Source organism: Typopeltis vanoorti, chromosome 20, assembly GCF_054136105.1.
Source record: "Typopeltis vanoorti isolate ZY-2024b chromosome 20, IOZ_Tvanoo_1.0, whole genome shotgun sequence".
NCBI classification, from domain to species: domain Eukaryota; kingdom Metazoa; phylum Arthropoda; class Arachnida; order Uropygi; family Thelyphonidae; genus Typopeltis; species Typopeltis vanoorti.
The window spans coordinates 49,692,838-49,713,956 of record NC_143568.1 but is presented as its reverse complement, the minus strand read 5'-3'; the positions used below and the strand labels follow the sequence as shown (position 1 = coordinate 49,713,956).

At 34.2% G+C, this 21,119-nt stretch overlaps 1 protein-coding gene across 1 annotated transcript in view; it reads left to right on the top strand.

Annotated features, from left to right (window-relative positions):
- lgs (BCL9 domain-containing protein legless) overlaps nt 1–21,119 on the top strand; it is a 684,040-nt gene that overhangs the window by 377,606 nt on the left and 285,315 nt on the right. The window contains exon 7 of the mRNA XM_090410672.1: nt 163–350. Within this exon, the coding sequence (XP_090266798.1) occupies nt 163–350 (188 nt within the window). The remainder of the gene's footprint in view (nt 1–162; nt 351–21,119) is intronic.

The following is a 21,119-nucleotide window of genomic DNA, read 5'->3' as shown; positions in this document are numbered from 1 at the left end:
AAAATTAAGTAGTTGGGGAGATGGTTAGATGTGTGTAACGTACCATATTTAATCTAAATTATAATTGTTAAATACTATTTGTAGTCATTTTATATGCATATCATTCATATCATTGATATTCTTTCCCATATATTATCAGATTTTTTTAATACCTTTTCAAAGATCTGAGATTGTATCGGGAAAACTCACCAAAGAAACCAAGCAGAAAAGAGTGGGAGTGTGTGTGTTTGACTCTCTCAGACTGGCATTGTTTTCTAAAGCAGTTCAGGAAGACAACAAATCCTCAAGAGAGAGAACTTTACACATATCTTAACTATCAGCTCTTTCCCATTATTGAGGGTCAGCTTGAGGTAATTCTTTTCTGATTAAAAGAGTGAGTAATTGAGAGATGAATAAACAAAATTTTTATTATGTAAATATCTTTGGATGTTGATCTTTATTGGAATTGTTGAAATACAGTTATATTTCTATGCCATGTTTTTTGCAAACCTAAGGTTGATGTATGAAAAATGTCTACTTATATAATTCCAGAAGCTAAGCTTATAATTTTCACTACTTTGTAGGACATGATTAGTATTGACTATACATACACACGTAACCACAGTAATAACATTTTTTAATAAGTAAATATTTTGTCCTAAGTATCATAAGGACATCTTCAGTACAGTTAATTCAAACAATACTAGGAATCACATACAGTTAGGGTGCATGCTTACAATAGAATCCCTTTATGTGTGCAGTAGCATAATTTAATTCTATAACATGCTACTGCATGCATAGAGGATTTCCATTGTAAGAATGCACCCTAACTGTATGTGATCCTAGTATTGTTGGAATTAACTGCACTGAAGATGTCCTATGATACTTAGGCAAAATATTTACTTATTAAAAGATCTTATTACTGTGGTTACATGTGTATGTTTAGTCATGAGGTTTCATTATACAACAAATGATTATTATTTAAATGATATTCTTTCCAAAAAAATAAAAATGAATTGAAATATTCATTGGTCTGGATCTTATGGTGTATGTTAGGATTTTAAATGTATTAGTAACTTGATTATTTTGAAGATCCCAGTGAGATTAGCTGTATTTGTTGTACTTTATTTATTTATTTATTACTTAACATATGTCTGATATTGCTATCTTAGCCTTTCAGTATGATAACAGTGCCTTTCACAATTATTTAACATTACGTTCTAATTAATGATCACACAATATCATATAAATTTATCATGCATTCTGTTAAACATCAAATCAGTTTCACTGTGCGTGCGTGTGTGTCCTTTATCAATATATGCACAGGTAAGCAGGAAAATACTAGGCATTATTGCGAAAAATATGTGGCTGTAATATTGAGGGGGGGGGTAAATGTAGTTTACTTGTAAGAGTTGTGCATGCTCTCAGTGTTGTCATACTTAAGTTAATGAAGTTCAAAGGTGTCTTTCCGGTTGTCGGTGCTCAATGTATCGCAAGTTTTCAGCTCCACTTTATAATTGCTTTCATAGAGAACCTGTGCAGTCATCTGATTTTTGTGATCAGAAAGGATTATACCTTCTATCATTTTCAGAATAATTTTAGCATAGTATGCTGAAAAGTGTATGTCTGTGTGTATAAAATTAAAATATGAATGGGTGGAAACATGAAAAAAAAAAAAGAAAGAAAGAAACCTTCTATTTGTAGCAAACACAAAGGATATTAATTATAACACTGCTTGGGTAATGCATATTTAGTAAGAACTAAATGTAATGGAGCCTCTCTAGTTCATTCAGTAATGATGTGTTTTGTTTGGAAAGATTTACATTCAGATCTCATCTAGGATTATGAGATCTTTTCATATCTTCTCAGATGTTAATGAGATCTTCTCAGCTGTAGGTGATTTCAGTGGTCTCATACTGAGGTAGCAGGGTTTTCCTTCCACTAGCATGGGCTTTTTCATCTTGCAAAGCAATACCAGCTGAAGAAATACACACAGTTGACAGATATAGTATAGTATACAGGATTAAATGATCTTCCCAGAGCATTAATTACATTTATATGAAACTGAATTGCTTTTTCTTGACCTGCCATTGAGTCAATGTATTTAAAGGTTAAGGAAAAGAAAACTGGGCTTTCTGTATCCCCAAGTGCTTATCATCTTTATGATCAAAATTAGCATTTTGATCATAACACAAGGACTAAATCTGGTTTCACCAGTACAGCCACTCGGTCTTGCAGACCATGCTCTGGATACATGCCACAGAATACGGTGGAAGAAAGCCACAATAATACACAAGAGCAAGTTCAAATATGAAAGACTATTCATGCAATCAGCCTCAGCCCTTAGAAACATGCCAAACCTCAACAAGTTTGGTTGCATGAGACTGCCCCAAATTTGGGAGGCTTACATCAGGAGACCTTCAGCCCAGTGGCCAAGAATACCTACATAGCCTGCTAGGAGGCAGCACCATCAGGACTTTTAGGAAACCTAGCTACCTCGCTTCGTTCTCATTTACTGTGTTTAGTGCCTGCATGCACGTGCCTTTATTGTAAGTTCCTTTTGAAGATGGCAACGTGACGTTGTTGAAACATTGGAAATATATTGAAGTTTAATTTAATTTATATTTTATTGTACGATGTAATTTCCTTAAGTTATTTAGTAAGCATGTATAACCAATGTTTGAGCCTTTTTACGAGAATCTAAATTAACATCGTGTGAACCTTACTTTCACATGACAATGTCCAGGAAGTTGTTATTGTTATGTTTCATCAAGTCGTTTTCGACTTCTGATGATTCTATGAACATACACTCTCCATTCAGATCTGTCCCTGGCCATATCTTTCAGAATTTCCAGGCATATTCCAGTTGTTTCTTTAACTTCATCCACTCATCTAATTCTTGGTCTTCCTCTTCTCCTACTTCCATCAACTTTAGCAATCATCATCATCTTCTCCAGACTGTCATTTGCTCACATAATATGTCCAAAATATGACAATTTTTGCTTGTTGATCATAGCTTCATGGGAGCAATCTGGCTTTATTCCGTCTATCACTGATTTACTGGTTTGCTTTGCAGTCCATGGTATTCTTAGTAAGTGTCTGCAAACCCATAATTCAAATGCATCTATCTTCCTTCTTTTACTCTTTCTCAGGGTCCAACTTTCACATTCATACAGTACCACAGGGAATACCATTGCTTTCATGATTCTGATTTTTGTTGTGAGGCTAATATCTTTAAAGGTTTTGCTTAAATTTGTCATTGCTTTCTTTCCGAGTAATAATCTTCTTCAGTACAATGCAAATCTTTATCAATTCGGGATCCTAGGCGCACAAAATTGTTAACTGCTTCCATTTTCTCCCCATCTACTTCAAAATAAGTTCACATGTTGCGATAACTTTTGTCTTTTTGAGGTTAAGTTTAAGACCATATTTAGCACTTTCTTCTTAAGTTGTGTGTATTTGTCTGCAAGAACATCTAAACAAATTCTTCTGAAATGGCATTAAGAATTTTGTCACTTAATTTACAGAAGTTGTTTTTTTTTTAAAAAGTGAGAGAATTATTTTTAAAAATAATACTAAAATTTGGTACATTTTCCTTTCAAGAGTTAAATGAAAAATTAATTACATTTACTTTTTTTAGTAAAGCTAATTTATTTATTTTTTATTTTTCATATTTGCTTTAGTCACTGCAGCAGTTCACATAATAAGTTCCTTCAAATCTTCTTTGCATTCTGCTAGCAAGGTGATATCATCTGCATACCTCAAATTATTAATATTTCTTACACCAATTTTAATTCCAACTGAAGACTCCTGCCATTCTTAAAATGTATTCATTTTAAACAGATATGGAGATAAAATATCCTTGTTCACCCCTTTACCTATTGTAAAATACTCAGTTTCTCCAGATCTGTTCAGACAGTAGCCTCTCGTTCATAATAAAGATTCCTCAGAAGGATAATGAAATGCCCTGGTACTCCCATTATTCTTAAGTTGTGTGTATTTGTCTGCAAGAACATCTAAACAAATTCTTCTGAAATGGCATTAAGAATTTTGTCACTTAATTTACAGAAGTTGTTTTTTTTTAAAAAGTGAGAGAATTATTTTTAAAAATAATACTAAAATTTGGTACATTTTCCTTTCAAGAGTTAAATGAAAAATTAATTACATTTACTTTTTTTAGTAAAGCTAATTTATTTATTTTTTATTTTTCATATTTGCTTTAGTCACTGCAGCAGTTCACAAATGTGTACAACCACATAGTTTAGAGAATTTTGAAAGCTACACAGTAATTGTAATGGATCATACCTGTTAACTCATTTAATGTTTAGATACCTATATTAACTTATAATTTAATTGCATATTGCCTTTAATGACTTTGATAATGAATGATCCCTTAATCATGTTGAGAAAACTCCTTACTTTCAGTATTAGTGTTTTGTTGTAGGCATTGTACCACAGGAAATATTCCACATTAAATGCATCTAGCTTATATGATTCTTATGTTGTGCAAATAGTTTTCTCTCAAGTATTTATCCAACTTTTCATGTGTTAGCCATGACCATATACCATCCCACATGTTCGATTCATTTTGAAATTTGCAAAAGCATGATGATCGATAATGTCAGGTGATTTTCGTTATTTCGCTTACTGAAATATTGGATATTAAATAATTTTATGAGGGGGAGGATGGAAAGTTCTGATAAACACCTAGGACAAAAATTATATTAAAGCAACTGATACAACCATAAGCAAGAGCATACTAGTAGCAGAGTTATGAAGGTAACTTACGTTCTTATATCCTCATATGTTCTTTCTTCTTGTGGTTATATCAGTTGCTTTAACATAATTTTTGTTCTAGGTGTTTATCAGAACTTTCCACCCCCTCATGTATCTATCAGCAACGTATGTTTGAGATATACTATTGTAAACACAATAGCATGTAGATCACTCTTTCATTGCTTATTAAGAAGAGTTAAATATTCTTTTAAACAGAAAGTTCTAATGAAGGTACTGAAAGTTCAGACTAAAAGGATGTTTGTCAAGTGATGATAAAATATTACTGGGGTTGAAACTTTAAGTTTCAAAACCATTAATTATACAGTCTGTTTAATATTTTATAAATTCTCAGACTGTATAATTTCTAGTGCACATCTGCTAACTTTGTCTCATTTGATTCAAGAGAATCTTCAATTTCTGCCCTACTCTCCTGGTTTTTATATTTTCTTCTACTTTTTTGCAAAGAATGTTCGACTTGAGATTTGCTGTTAAATTTTTTTTAATGGATATCTATCCCTCTCTCCATTCCTACTGCACTGAGTTAGCATAATAGTTGCAGTAGTGATTTGTTACTATCAGTGTAGTGGAAAGAAGATCAAATCATAGTTTCATGCCATAATGAAACTATGATTATTCATAATGTTAATGTCATCACTAACCAGCCATGATGTTACTGTCTTTATTTTTGAGAAATATGATTTAATTAATAGAGAATAGCATGACAGACTCATCATATTTTACTAGACTTACTGTTGCTGTACCCAATTGGGAAACAGTTATAAAATTAACATAATTATCCTAAATTAAAGATGCCAAGAAATTATATTCTTGGTTTAATCCTTTATCTAAGTGTTAATTGCACCTGAAGTATTTTCAGGATTGAGCAACTCGTATCTGGAAGTAAATGACTTTACACCACTAACCTTATTTGCCCACACCTGAAAATACTTCAGGAGCGAACTTTGTTTGTTTACACTTGGATAAAGGATTAAACCAAGAATATAATTTCTTGACATCTTTAATTTATAGTATAACCAAGTGGAAAAACTTTCAATAACATAATCATCATGTATGGAGTACTTGCACATGATTTCATCAGACTCATTTGGCTTCACTAGTGAAAATATACATTTAAAAAAATGTTGCAATTTTTTTGCATTTACAGAAATTTAGGAAAAAAAAGTGGTTTAAAGAGATATACTTTATTTTAAAAAAAAGTTTTATAGAATCAAATTGATATGTTTTTTTTTTCTTTTAAAAAAAAAAGAATGCAATATCTAATAAATTGACTTATTAAGTCCATCACTAATTTTTGGATTGTACTTAGTGTTTTTTATTTCATTTCACAAAGAGATACCAAGTATAGCTGGTGTAAATACTAAGTAAATGTTAACATTATTGACTCTAAAGCATGAGTTTAGTTTTAAAAATCTTATGGCTTATTATATAAATTAAGTGGATATTAAATCCAACATTATTTCAAAGCCGAATACAGAAACTATAGTAACAGAAACGAATGTATTCCCGTTAGCTCTGGTCAGATTTCGCATGAAACTTTTATAGTTTTTGTATTCGGCTTTGAAATAATGTTGGGTTTTAATGTCGACTTAATTTATATAATTTTGGCATCACCGAAGTGAAGCCTTTTTGGCTCTTTATTTTAGTAAATACTTTACGCACCGACTGAGAGTTCACTTACGAAAAACAGACCTCTCTGATGCTTCGAGTTCCTTGGTACTGAGAGTTTTTGCTCTCTTAGGTTTCTGCCTGGTCTCTGACAAAAACCAATTAGTTTGAAACATTTTTTCACACTTTTTCAGAAGTAATTGTGCAAATTCATGATTAATTCTATAAATTGAAAAAGTTGGGAGTTCATGATTCTAACAGTTTTTCCAACACTTTTTTTTTTTTTAAACAACCATTGCACTTCAGAGATGATAACAATTTTCTTAGACAATACTTCACAGTAGCAATAATCCCTTATGTAGCAACACTTACACAAAGGTTCGTTTGAAGCAAAATTCATTGAATCACAAGTATGTCTTTTTCATGTTCCACTGTGGATCACTGTCTACTGCTTATTGAAGATGAAGTAGCTTGAACAAGTTATGTGTTTGGTTTCTTAGCTTGCCTACAATATAATACAATTGTAACATTGTATATGCTGACAGCTTTTTGTCGGTGGGATTTATAACAACAACAACAAAAAAGGTGATTTATCTATATTTGTATGATAAAACAAAAGCTTTGTAGTTTCACCTGTGGTGGGTACACTGTTAATATATACACTTGCAAGATTATAGAACCTTGGTTTTACTTCATGTTCCTCTGAAAGGTTTCAAAAATGTCAATGCTATGTGTTTATTCCTTAAGTGTATCCAAAGAAAACTAACTCCTCGTATACTGAAAATATATGGTCATGCCAAAATAACATTGGTCATGACCATTGAAGGGACTGTGCCAATTCCTTAAATTCTCCTTAAATAACATAGATCTGTTTTTCCTCCTTTTTTTTCCTTATTAACTAATGTAACCCACAGACTTTCATTCTATTCTTATGGATTCTTTTATCCTTATAGATAGCATTCCACAGACCTGTCACAATCTTATTCATTCTCCTGTGGATCCTCATCTCCAAGAAATTCAGGCATCTGGATCTCTGTGCAATAATCAAGATGTGGCCTTACTGAAAAGGAATACTAATCTCCCTTTCTGCTGGACAGTGTGCTCAACATCTGAATAATAAGATGTTGAGCACTTTTGGCCACTTTTGCTATATGCCCTTTAAACTTCAACTCCCTGTCCACAATGTATGGCGTCATTAATATCCTGTAGTCGCAGTTCCATCTGTTATCCTTTGACCCTACTTCAGATTTTTAATCCTCCTGCAGGATCTCTGTATCATTTTCATTGACTGCCACTCTTCCCAGTTTGGATATTTTCCCTTACATCAAAACTTGTGTCATCAGTCTACAGATTAAATAGCTGTGGCCCAAGTATCTCTCATTGGCAGGTCAAGGTCCCACTGATTAGACCTCGATACAGGGCAAACCTGGTCTGCATAGTGGCCCTTCCCTAATGCATAGCATTATATATGTTTGAAAGGATGTTTGCTTTGCATTATGGGATACTATGGCAATTAGTGTGAAGTCATTAGCCTCTATATACAAGTAGCCCAGTCGTAAAGATACTTCACTTGTGAACTTTGTTTGTTTCCATTTGGGTGAAGGATTAAACAAGAATATAATTTCTTGCCTTTAATTATAGCCAAGTAAAAAAAATTTTCTACATTAATCAACTTAGTTAGAACAGCTGTCAGTTCCCATGCATGTGCTGTAATACACAGATTGTTATCTCATCTAATCTCATGGCCATATTTGCATTAATGGTCTGCAAAATCCTAAGCATCTCTAATTCATCTACTTCTCTTCTTATATCACAAAGTACATTATCCCAACTGGCATTATATCTTTGCAAAATGATTATTCAGTAATTCAACTATTTTGTCGACTACCATCACACACATTAAAATTATCATTTTACTTGCCACATGGTGGAAGAATTCTTTGGGATTTGCTTTTCTCTAGCTATTTATACTGCTCATCACCTTAATTAATAAGGCCTATAGCTCGTTAGAAGTGACGTTTACATCCTCTGTGCTTGGCCACTCGAAGATAGACTTCAGTTCATGTCTAGTTGCCAAATGGAGGAATTTATTCTGGTTTTCTTTGACTGGTTCATGTGTAAGTCCATCTCTGGCATGGGCAAGAGGGTTTTTTTTGCAAAGGCTTTTGACAGAATCACATGAAACACTGTTACGCAAATTAAAACAAATGGAGATGGATATGACACTGGTTAAGTGGATAAGAGAGTGGCTGCTGGACAGATATCCAAAAGTGGTATATGGAGGGGCAGAATCGAGGCAAAAGCAGGTGATTAGTGGTGTGCCACAAGGTTCAGTGCTGGGACCATTGCTGTTTAATTTGTACATAAATAATATAGAAAAATATTCAGTTCTTTGCTGATGATGATGCGAAATTAGGTAAAGTACTAGTTAATGAGGCAGTGTGGAAAGCTTGCAGGACGATTTAAATAGGCTGTCAGTATGGGTGTCAGTTTAATGTCAAGAAATGTAAAGTTATGCACTTAGGAATAAATAGATTACAAGCCGTTTATCACATTGATGGCACTGTTCTGCAGGAAAGAGATGAAGCTAGAGGTTTAGGGATGGTGGTGGTAGTCAGAGTTGAAGTCTAGAGGACATATTGCTAAGGTAGCACATAAGATTACTTGGCTAGTAAAGAATATATTAACAAGTAGAGATAAAGAAGTTGTAATTCCTCTTTATAAGGCCTTGATATGCCCACATCTGGATTACTGTGCTCAAGTCTGGTCCCCTGGGTTTCTTGGGGATGTGAAAGCGGTGGCGAGGATTCAGAGGCGAGTGACCAAGATGGTGAGTGGCCTTTGGAATGTTCCTTATGAGGATAGATTTGGTGTGTGGATTGCAGAAGTTGGTTGATAGGAGAAAAAGAGGGGATATCATAGAAACATTTAAGGCTGAAACCATCTATATGATGGTTTCAGCATTTGGCTAGAAGGACCAGAACAAGGGGTCATCTCTGGAAGTTGAATAAAGGTGTGGTCAGTAGGGGTGTTTGAGGACTAGATTTTTTGTTTGTAGAGTGGTGAATGAGTGGAATTGTTTGCCAGAGTAAGTTGTGAGTGCTTTTTCTGTTAACGGGTTCAAGGAGAGGTATGATATAGAAGATTGGGTCTTCTGCGATGAGTCTTCGACTTCATGGAGGTGCATGTATAATAATAATAATAATTATTATTATACAGGCACCTTCTGGAAAAATACTATGACTGGTGAATGATACTGCAGCAAAGTTCCTGTCATGTTTGATTGTTCTGTGGTGCTGTAGGCGAATAATTCATTTTTATTGCTAACGGTGCCAAACCACATCGTACAGGACAGTAAAGATACTTCTAGAGACAAATTGAATCAAATTGCCAGCATGCTCCCAAGATCTCAACCCCATAGAACCTGTTTGGGATTCAATAGGCAGATGCATTGCTTCCCAAAATTCCCTTCCAAACCAAACAAGGCCTTATCCTTGCTCTGTAGGATGAGTGGGGCCAGTTTGCCTCAAGAACTTCTGAATCACTTTGTGCTAATCATGGTAAGATATTGTGAGAGCTGCATGGTAGTTCGGGGTGGACATATTCCATACTGAAATGTCTCTCTGCATAGTTTTCTGTAATCATTATACATCATTTCCTTAATTACATCCTTAAGAAATTTGTAACTTTTGTCAAAAATGTATTGCAATTTAATTTGTACGAAATTTATAACACATTATTGTGTAATATAATGTACTAGTATTCTGGCAGTAAATTTATATATACATTTGGCTGTAGTTATGAAAATTTTTTCATACACAGGTAAAAATGTAGTTCTTCCTTACCTTCTGGACACCAGTGAATGCACACATGCCTGTGTGTGTTATTTTTTTCATAATTTAGAAATTCCTTCTCAAGAAACCAAACATGGAACTTTTTCATGCCACTTCACAACAGTGCCTCCCATTAGCAGGTAGGGTAGGTGGTGTCATACTGGACAATGAAATTCATCTCCCACCTAAAAAAAAAAACATCCATTCTGTGATGGGGATTCAGAATGACAGACAGCCTGTTGGTTTGGAGAGCACATATGTTAACCACTCAGCCAACCAGGCTGGCTGATTCAATTCATTTAGTACTATGTGTTCTGTAGCAGTAGAAAACCATGTCACCTTTCAGTTTACTTGGTGAATGCAGTTTATTTTAATGAGATCATTTCATTTCCAAAACATGTCACAAATGTTGATAAATCAACTTAACAGTTTACTCTTCCTGAAAGTGCTAGGATATAAGTAAATTTGGTACCATGTGTATTGAGCTTTTTAAAGAAAATAATGTCACATGTCATTGTTGTACATCAGGAACTGTATAAAACTTTAAAGCCAGAATCGTTTTGATATTTTTAATGTCACAGCTATCAAGTTCTTTATGGATAGAGTTAAAAGCTATTACAAAATTTTCATAGACACCTTCAGTAGTATGTTTATTGCTAGCCATAATCACATTTTGATCAGACAGTTGTGAATTTTTGTATCACAGTATCACTAACGATACTCTTTTTCAGATTATCTTGAAAGAAATAAATATGCTACAGGCCATACCACTTCCGAAGGTAGCAGGATATTAGTTGGCTGTTACTATGGCAACAGTGAAGCCCGTTGCATTTGTAACTAAGCACTTTCGTAGAAAATCCCCTAAAAGCTGTCATTGTCCGAATTACACCATTCTACATATAACATTACATTATGATTGCTAATATGAAATTGCGTGGCCAAGATGATTCTATATGATGGTGTGGATTTTCTGGAATTAACTGATAGGCTGTAATGAAGTAGATGTCATATAGTTTAATATAAACTGGCTTGAGATAAGCAGTGATTATTTACGTTATGAAGTGAACTTCACTCGTCACTGCTCCCATTTATGAACATGACATATTTTATTACAATAATATATACATAAATACTCTTATCCTTTCATTAATTTAATGAGGAAGCTCCTCAACACCTCTCAGGCTGTGGATAGCTTGTTCATCTTCACTAAATAAAAATTCAGAGCTGTCATCTACCGTGAAACACGTTTTTCACCACCTCGTTTATCATTCCATCAAGGGCCCAGAATTTTTCTTCTTCTTCAATAACATGGGCTATGCAGCTTTTCCATATGCACTCAGTAATTTTTTGAAATCCTTCCGTGACCAGTCTTTCAACATCTGAAATTTTGAAAGTTGTATTTTTAGCTGCAGCATGCCCTTTAATTTGTGCCCAGATGAGTTCTATGGGATTCATTTCACAATGGTATGGTGGAAGACGAATAACTGGGTGTCTTTTCTGTTTGCCAATACTGTCAATGTGATTTTTTGAAACTGACTCTTGACATTTGCCAACAAGTTAAGTAGTTCTGTTTTCATCATATCAGAAGTAAAACCGATTCCTTTTTCCTTCAGCCACTTCTGAATGTCCTTTTTACATGTAGCTCGAGATGGCACATTTTCCAGTTGGACAGCATAGTAAGGCACATTGTCCATTACAATAATGCTGTTAGGCTCGATGTTTGCCAAAAACATGTTTGTAAACCAATGTTCATAGTGCTTTCCATCCATTTCCTTATGATAATTGCCTTGTGATTTCTGCGCTCATAAAATTTCACCCCCCCCCCCCCCATTTCAGCATCCATCTGCGCTGCCACCGTGTGTTATGATTATACAGGATCCCCTTTCCACTTGGTGCTTTCAGGCCTGTCATTAAGCCCAACAAAAATGCTTGATGAGCACTTTTTACTGTCATGTAGAACTTTAGTGCAGATGTAACCAGCATTCACCCAGGTTTTGTCTGTATAATGAATTTTTTGTCCCTCGCAACGATATTTCCTGACAGAACGCAAATACTGGCTATGCCATAAAATTATATCATCCCTTTCAAGTAATGCCAATGATTGCTTTCTTGTGGTATAAACAAAACCAGGGTCCTTTAACAACTGGTAAGTTTTTAATGAAATGTGAGGGAGATCTTCATTATTCTTTACAGCAGTCATTACCTTATATGTCGTAGGAATTTCATTCTTTCAGAAGAAATGGTAGAATAGAATGCTGACAGCGTAAAGTCGGCTTATTTCACCGAGCTTGTGCATAGTCCTACGGCACTAGTCCTCTTCTTTCCCCAGTGTACGCAGTTGTCCCGTCGTGGTCAATTCCTTCATGTGGTATACTGCAGTCTTGCTTATGCCTGTCAGTTCTGCTGTTTGCTTCATGATATCACCTACTGTTTTCATCTGGATTTCTCTTCCATAAACCAGTGTAAACATTTCGTATGATGTGCTTTTCAGAGCTTCTTAGAGATTTGCCTTTGGGATGCGTTACTAATTTAGGACTACTGTAAGCGGGAATACAAGAGCCAACACCACCAGTCGTCTCCATCATGTTTAGGGTAACGTCGGTGGTCGTCGAAGACCACGTAATCGATAATTGCATTTTAAAAATAAAAAGTTCCTGGTAACAGTTGAATGGTATGAAACATAAATCTAGTATTGGAAAATAAGGAAGTAGTAAATTATTATATACAAAGTACCACACGATGTGATAATGTAAAAAATTTAAGAAACTACTTTATGCAGCATAAGCCTATAATACAAATGGTAAGAAAAGCCTGAAATGTAGCTTATTATTCCCCATTTCCAAGATAACCTGAATAAGAGTATAGAAATTCTGTCAGCATCTAAATTAAAAGTCATAGTGAATTCTGAATAGCTTCACCATTACTTCCATAGTTGCTAATCATGTTTGTCATGTTCCTTTTTATATAATCAACACCCTTAGCAGAAATCTAGCACTCATTAAAAAAATAAATAATACAACAAGATTATTATAACCATAGATGATAATGAAATAAACATATTACAACAAAAACGATTCATAATCTTTTAAAAGATCATATTAGATTATAAATATCTCACTAACTTGCAAAAGCAAAATTTTCCCTTGATACAAAAAAATCATTAATATATTGAAATCTTACTATGATAAACAAACCCCATCAGATATGTTGGACTTCAAAAATTCATAAATACAATATCCCCTTTCATTTCATTGTTTGAAAGTATTAGTCCCACTTATAAGCATTTAAAAAATAACCCCCCCCCTCCTCCAAAATTAAAATAATAACAATCACTCATCATGATTAGCTTTAATATTACATTGCTCTTCTTGCTAATGGATTAATTAATAAACCTTGATCTTATTTCATTATCTCAGTATTTTTTAATTATTCAAATTCACTATTCATGTTATTTATTTGTTGGTGTATACGTGAGTATATGGAATGCAGTGGGTTCATTTCATTTCTCTGTCCCCTCTCCTCTCCGTTTTCTATATGAAATGTTTTGAGAGCACAACAGATAATGTTTGTGTTGTTTGGCCTCATGGCCCAAGCACATCAATTTTTAGTATATTTAAACCTCGGTTGTCGAACACAATTCATTTCTAAAGGCTGTTCAGGAACCGATTTGGTTGAAAACTGAAACCATTTTCCCATAAGAATTAATGTAAAATGGTTTAATCCTTTCCCGAACTCCAGATGATTGCTTATTTAAACCTAAATAAGCATGAAGTAATAGTATTTCATGCATAAAATCATATACAAAAACAATGAAAATGCATAAAATCTTACACAAAAAGAATAAACACAATAAATAGGCAAAATATAGACAAAAATTTAACTTCACTTTAACTATACAGAGGAGAGTTGTAATTTATGAAAAAATAACAAAACACAAAGAAAATCAAGAAAACACGCTACAAAGTCGAGCAGGTGTCTGCACCGAGTTGAGGCTGCTGTGTAACTGAAGCCCTCCTGCCTTACATCTCATCTCGCGGAGCATGTAGTTTCCAGTTTGCCTGTTCGAGAACCAAGATTTTGTTCGAAAAATATGTTCGGGTTACCGATTTGTTCGAGATGAAAGCTGTTCGACAACCGAGGTTCCACTGTACTTCATTATTGAAAAACAATCAAATATGTCTTCTCTTATTAGACACATTAGTCAACATTTTATAAAATGTTTCAGTTTTTTTTTCTCTTTACAGAAAGTCGACGCACACACACACTAGAAAATAGTTTCATAAATAGCACATCATTCAATGCAGTAATTTGGCATCCATTAAGTACTGTAAATACTGTTACATAGGGTGGCCTGGGCAATTCTGCTTTAGTGACACATGGCTTTTATCAGAAAACTTTGTTATCTGCACCATACATTTTGCATCTGATAAGTATTTCTGTAAAATAGGTAATATACTATATGCTGTTGTATTGAATTGTAGTTTTTTTTGTACAATGGTTGTATTTTATTCAATCTTTTCTAACCTAAACCTTCTTCTATCTTAACCTTATTCTACCAATATCCTACCGGCTGCACCATTTATGTTGTGTCGCTTTCTTCCTTATCACAACTATTTTACCCTTTTATGCTATATCTCCGTAATACACTCTATCGGGTAGCACGTGGTACCTCTGAGGGACAATGGAATTTCCTCGAGATCGAGGCAGTGCCAGAGTATCAGAGTGTCTCAGATTTACTTCTCGTAAAACGCCAAGAAATTTATTTGTTTCGCTGCGCCACTTAGCGCTATTAGATTAATTAATATTAACAACCAAGAGGTAATCTCAGGACAGTACTTAATGATACTTATTAACTCTGCAGACGTGGCCAAAATGTACCCTTTTAATATCTCGCATAGGTTCGCATTAATATTTTATAAGCGGTGCATCGGATTCCAGAAATCACAGAAAGTCTTTGTTAGAATCAAAAGCAAGGTTTATTATACTCAAAAGTTGATACACATAATAACATAAATTAAAATCCCATCTTAAGGGAGTTCCAGACAAGGTATATAATATTCAAACACTACTATTACACTCATAAAATATTATACAGTAGCTTCCTAAAGTAAGAATTATATTAGCCTTCGCTAATGCATTAGTCATGTACTATTATCACAATCAATCTAAAACTCCATAGCTCTGTCAGACTACACAAGATAACATTCATATCTTTCACAATCTCTTTATACTTTTGCCAATTCTTTACTCTAACATTTCCTTAACTTCATTCAATATAAAGGCGAACTTTAACACAACGGCAGATAGTAAGGTTAAAATCAATATTCTTCTAAAGTGATAACAATACAATCCTATCCTATATCATTAATGTTCTTCTTCTATAACATATTAGCGTGACACAAATCTTTCATTCATAATCAGTGTAACACAAACAAAGTTGACTTATCTTCCCTTTTTGGTTCTTTAGTGCTTCATAGGTTCACAGGAAACTGGCCTTGTGTGGACAGCTGGACTTGCTTCTTTTCGCGGAGAATACGGCCGCCGAGACCGTAGCTGCCTATCGTGAATTTCTCCAATACCGAGGGCACTCGCACCCTACACCACCACGAGAGACGAAACACACAGGAGATCCAGGAACAAATGGCCTTGTTACAGGGTCGCATAACCCTTATATTTCCCTCTTTCCTTCTCGGTGATTCCCACCCTTTTCGATGTCCAGCCAACTCACACGTGCTACTATGTCATGGCATCCATATCTCTCCCCTGCTATCGCACGTACGCTGACATCATGTTGTTTGCTTGGGGCGAGTCGTTCCCTCGCGTTTCGACTCTGTAACCTTTGGACTTGACTCTTTCCCCCCCCCCCCCCCCCCCCCAACTGTTGAATTTGTGCTTACATTTTAGAATTCTTTTATACATACTTTATAATGCTCTGCTAATGTCTTACACTTTCAATATTGAATTAACCACATTCGTGAATGGCACAAAATACATACTTATTTACCCTTTCATAACAGAACACACTTGATATACATAATACTTAATTTTCACTTAGAGGCAATTTACTGTATTTATCTCCTTTTTTTTTGTTTGGAAAAGCATGTTAGATTGTGATAAGATAGGAGTTCATAAAATTCCACTTTATCACAATCCAATAATGCTTTCCTATCTCTTTACTTTCCTTGACATGCAATATCATAGCGCATAATTATTACTGAAATCCTGATATCTGGAAAAAATGCCTTTTTTTGTGACTTCCACCATGAAAGGTTGGGAACCTATAATACATTAATATTGTGGGTGGGCTTAAGATTTTTTTTTATTATTCTTTTATTTTATTTTATTTTTAAAATATTTTATTAATATTTTTACATAATCAAAGAAACCTCAATGTAGAGACCAAATATGGAACTTTTTCAATCTTCCTATAAACTTAGAGGTCATTTCTCACTTGGTGAAATTCATATCCCACATAAAAGCAATCAGAAATATCCCTGCCCATGAAAGATTCGACTAACAGCGTGTTGGAATTTGGATAATTTAATGACTTGGCCAACTAGGCCAGCAAAAAAAATTTATTCTTCACACTAGTTTTAAACCACATATCAAACTAACTACATATCGCTTTTCCTGAAGAAAATCTACAACCATGACACATGCACAGGTTATAGGTATGCAAAATAACAGGGCCACTAAAGTGGCCCTGTTATTTTGCATACCTATAACCTGTGCATGTGTATAACTGATGGATGGGTAGGTGGACAAAGAAATATTGATCAACAGTTATGCAGTGTTGAAATACATCTAAAAAAGAAATTAGCAGATATTCCTGGTTCTGATGTCTTTAAGTTCCAGTATAATTTATAATTTAAATTAAAAAAAAAAAAAAAAAAACTAATAGGAAGTATTGAGTGTGATGACTTTAGCAAGAAGAGTTTTAATTGACAGAAGTATCAGAATTGGCTTTAGCAATCGATCAAAACATATCTGAATTTGTTTTTTGTTTGGCTTTGTCAAAACTAGTTTTAGACTTGCTCATAATTTGTTAGTAACTATTTCTAGCTCTTTTATAAGCATAAAATTGCACAAAACTAGCTGTCTTGAAATGAAGATATGAATGAATGTTAAAGTACTTATGATTTATATCATGGAATCCTTGGTACATTAGTTGCAAAATCAGGACTTAAATAAGGGACAATAATTTAAATTAGCGTGAGAACTGAAATTTTCCATGTCTATAAAAATACTTTCACTGATGTGATGAAGTCATGCACTATATTGAAATAAGTTTTGGGACAGCACTGTTTCACATCCATGTAAATTGCACATCCCTCAGCAGTGTCTGGATGCTTCTCTTTCTTTGATCACACTTTTCACAATTTTCTAGGTATGCTCTTCATCAGCTTGTGATAACCAGTGGTATTTTGGATCATTCTTCATTTGACATGACTACCAGTCTAGTCTGGCCCATGCTTGGCATTCTGTCTGACAAATAGCCAGACATGTCATACCTGGCAAGTCTGACTGGTCTGTTGGGTTGAGAGAGCACATTGCTCTTTACAGAAAATTAAGTTTCTGCACATTATTTTCTTTAAACTCTGTTGTGATTGCAGTATGGCATAGTATGTTATGTTGAGAGAGAGTGATGGGTGTGCTTCATAAAATGGCAACAGTGTAGAAGCAATTCATTATGTAGAAGTGTTGGAGTATTGCATATCCATTAGCATTCATCCTTCAAGGCAGTACCATCAAAGATTCAAGCAGACATAGTTACATGCCATTACATCTCCACCAACAAACTTAACAACTGGGGTCACATACTTAGCCAAACTTATCCAGTTGGAAAACATATAGCATGATTTATCACTCCATATCATGGTTTATGTTTGGCTCATGTACAGCTGCCTTTGCATAGAAATCATGACTCTTGCTTTGTATAACGTGTCTTATTACTAACCCGATCCTCTGTAGAATCAATCATTTGTCTCCTGGCTCATTTTTTCAGTGTTGAACTGCATGGAAATTTTTTGTATCACTCTTACAAGCATTCTTTATTCCCTTTTCACCATCCTTTGACTTCCTGCACATTTCTTGGTTGAGGTTCACTCTTGTAATTGTGTAATTTACCAATAGCTGATTCTTGGCAGTGCAGTCCTTTACCATTGCATACAGGTAAGCCATTGATATAGTATTTATCATAACATCTTTTTCAAGATGCATAAATTCTTCTTCATTTGACATTGACAGTATACAGATGCAAATTGCAAAGACTGATATATGCTGATTGATTGTTTGTTTTAAAGCTGGTTGTCCAATACTTATTTTTTGCTTTTTTCCCACCTTTGATCAGAAGACTAAAAAAGTCATTATCAGAGGGGGACATTAAAAACAGAAATTACGAAATTCTTCATTGGATATTCTTAGTATTCTAACCTGTATAGCATGTTTAGAAGAATTACTGGAGAAGAGGCTGAGAGTGGTCACATTAATTTGATGTTGTGGTAGACAGAAACATTATACATGGGGTTGTTGATGATAGCAGGTACTCTGCAGCTTTGTCTGTTGAGGAGGTTCCCATTTTTTGATTCTGGACTCATAAGATGAAAAAAGTACTACAATTAAATAGATACCTGACTCTGGTTGTGCTTATCAGTAAGATTAATATCAGCCAGAAACAATCAAAAAGACATCTAAACTAGTGAGCAAAATCATAATTTGTTTTCACTAAATCTACCTCAGGTTTATGACACACACACATCACAGATGATCTCATCATTTTTCCATTCCAACAGTTACATCATTAAAATAATGGGATGGCAAAATCATATGAACAGTTTCTAGAATGATACTACAATTAAATAGATACCTGACTCTGGTTGTGCTTATCAGTAAGATTAATTTCAGCCAGAACAATCAAAAAGACATCTAGTTTAGATGTCTTTTTGATTGTTTCACTGATCAAATGAATTATTTTGCTATAACTAAAGAATTAAATATCATACCTGGCAAATGCATCTTATTTAAATGGATAATATTAATAATAAAAATTTCTCATTTTTTTTCCCCCTGTAACTTGTCAGTTTTTCGCAATCTTTTTTTCTTTTCTGTCAACAAAAGTTAATTAGTATGAATACCTCCTCCATTGTTGTCTTATTAATGTCATATCATATTATTTGTCTTATTCTTGTCTTATTAATGTGACATTAATATTTGTCTTATTAATGTCACATTGCTCTGCAGGTTATTATTATCCATGCAATTAGTAATATTTTCTAGTTCTTTTAAGTTTCTTTCTTTGTCTTCCTTTATCTTTTGCTTTATATCTGGGGTATTGATGAGCCACATTTTGTTTCATGATCATTGTATCATGAACGTAACTTTTTAACAAATAACCAACTACTTTCTTTTTTTTTTTTTCATATGCGTAATATAACCTACTTTTCTTAGATGTTTTTAATCATGAGATATTGCAAAGTGGTTCACTTATAATTTATAGAAAATCTACCTAGAATTCACAGTATCATGCAGAGCAGCTGAAATGTAAGTAATTGATGCAGTTTGTGTCCCTCCATGCAGATATTGGTGATTCTCCCTGTTTTGTCCAAAATACAAAAATTTGCAGCATCAGGAGATGCTGTCATCCCCAGGATAGTCTTGATGATAGAGAGGGCCTTTTGGTGAGCAGATAAGTAGCTACATCCAGGGGTATCCTGGATGTAGGATTTTCAATGGATTTTTTTGTGTTCTGGATTTTCTGTGGAGAGGAGTGAGCTCTGATTTTGTGAAGGGAAAATCCATTGGCTAAAACAGTGTTGTGAATGTGATTGATTTCTCTGGAGAGAGATTAGCATAGTCCTAGCTCAATTTGCTAATTTCAATAACACCATATAGTCATGTGACAGATGATGGATAGATTTTCTGTAAACAGAACAGGAGGATGATCTGTTTAATAGTTAAGCGAGTAGAATTCACACTGGTCGATGAAATTCTTTGTCTGTCAACCAATTTTTGTAACCTGAAAATTTCAATCTTTCCTCCTAAAGAGCATTGCACAAGAATCTCAGACAGCCAAATCTTAGCCTAGTAGTTCAAATATACTCCATGGAGTCTTGGGTAATAATAACAGTAATAATAATAATATGGCTGTATCCAAGCCACTTAAAGAGGAATAATAATATTCTTAACGCTACTTTTTAATGTGTCCTTCAGCACCCAGATGATTCTATGAACTATTTTGAACACTTTTGCAATATGCTCTTTATTCCAATCACTCCCATAATCCATAGTTTCATCAGTCTTTTTTTCAGTCCAGTTTTGTCAGTGTAAAAATAGCACGTAATGTTTTCATTCCAGAGTGCATTACCTTATATTTTATCCCATCAAACTAACAACCAGTTATCTTTGTCTATATAAATTATCCTACAGCATCTCTACATCAACCATTAACCATTATTCTTTACAATTTGGCATTATCAATCAACATTTGGATATTTTTCCTTAAATAATTTCTTTGTACTGTGTGAATTATTAAATAGCAGTGTCTTGAGTACAGAGCCCTGCACTACACCTCTAGTCACCTACCATCTCCTCTAGTCTTTTCCTCTCTATTGCTACTTGATGTCTGACCATTCACCACCTTCTCATTCATATTGCCCAACATATTCATTCTTCATTTAATGCAGTTTCTGTTCTGTGCAGTAGCCTGTCAATAACTTTGCATAGGTCCAGTAGCAATGTCATATATTCTCTTTATCCATATCAATAGCTATTTTATTGTAGAAAATGAGTGAATTACTGAGGCAAGACATAGATATTGCCATTTCCTTTGTACATTCTTATAGTATCCTATAAACTCATTCCTGTATTCATATTAAATATGCAGTATGCTAAACATGCACACATCAT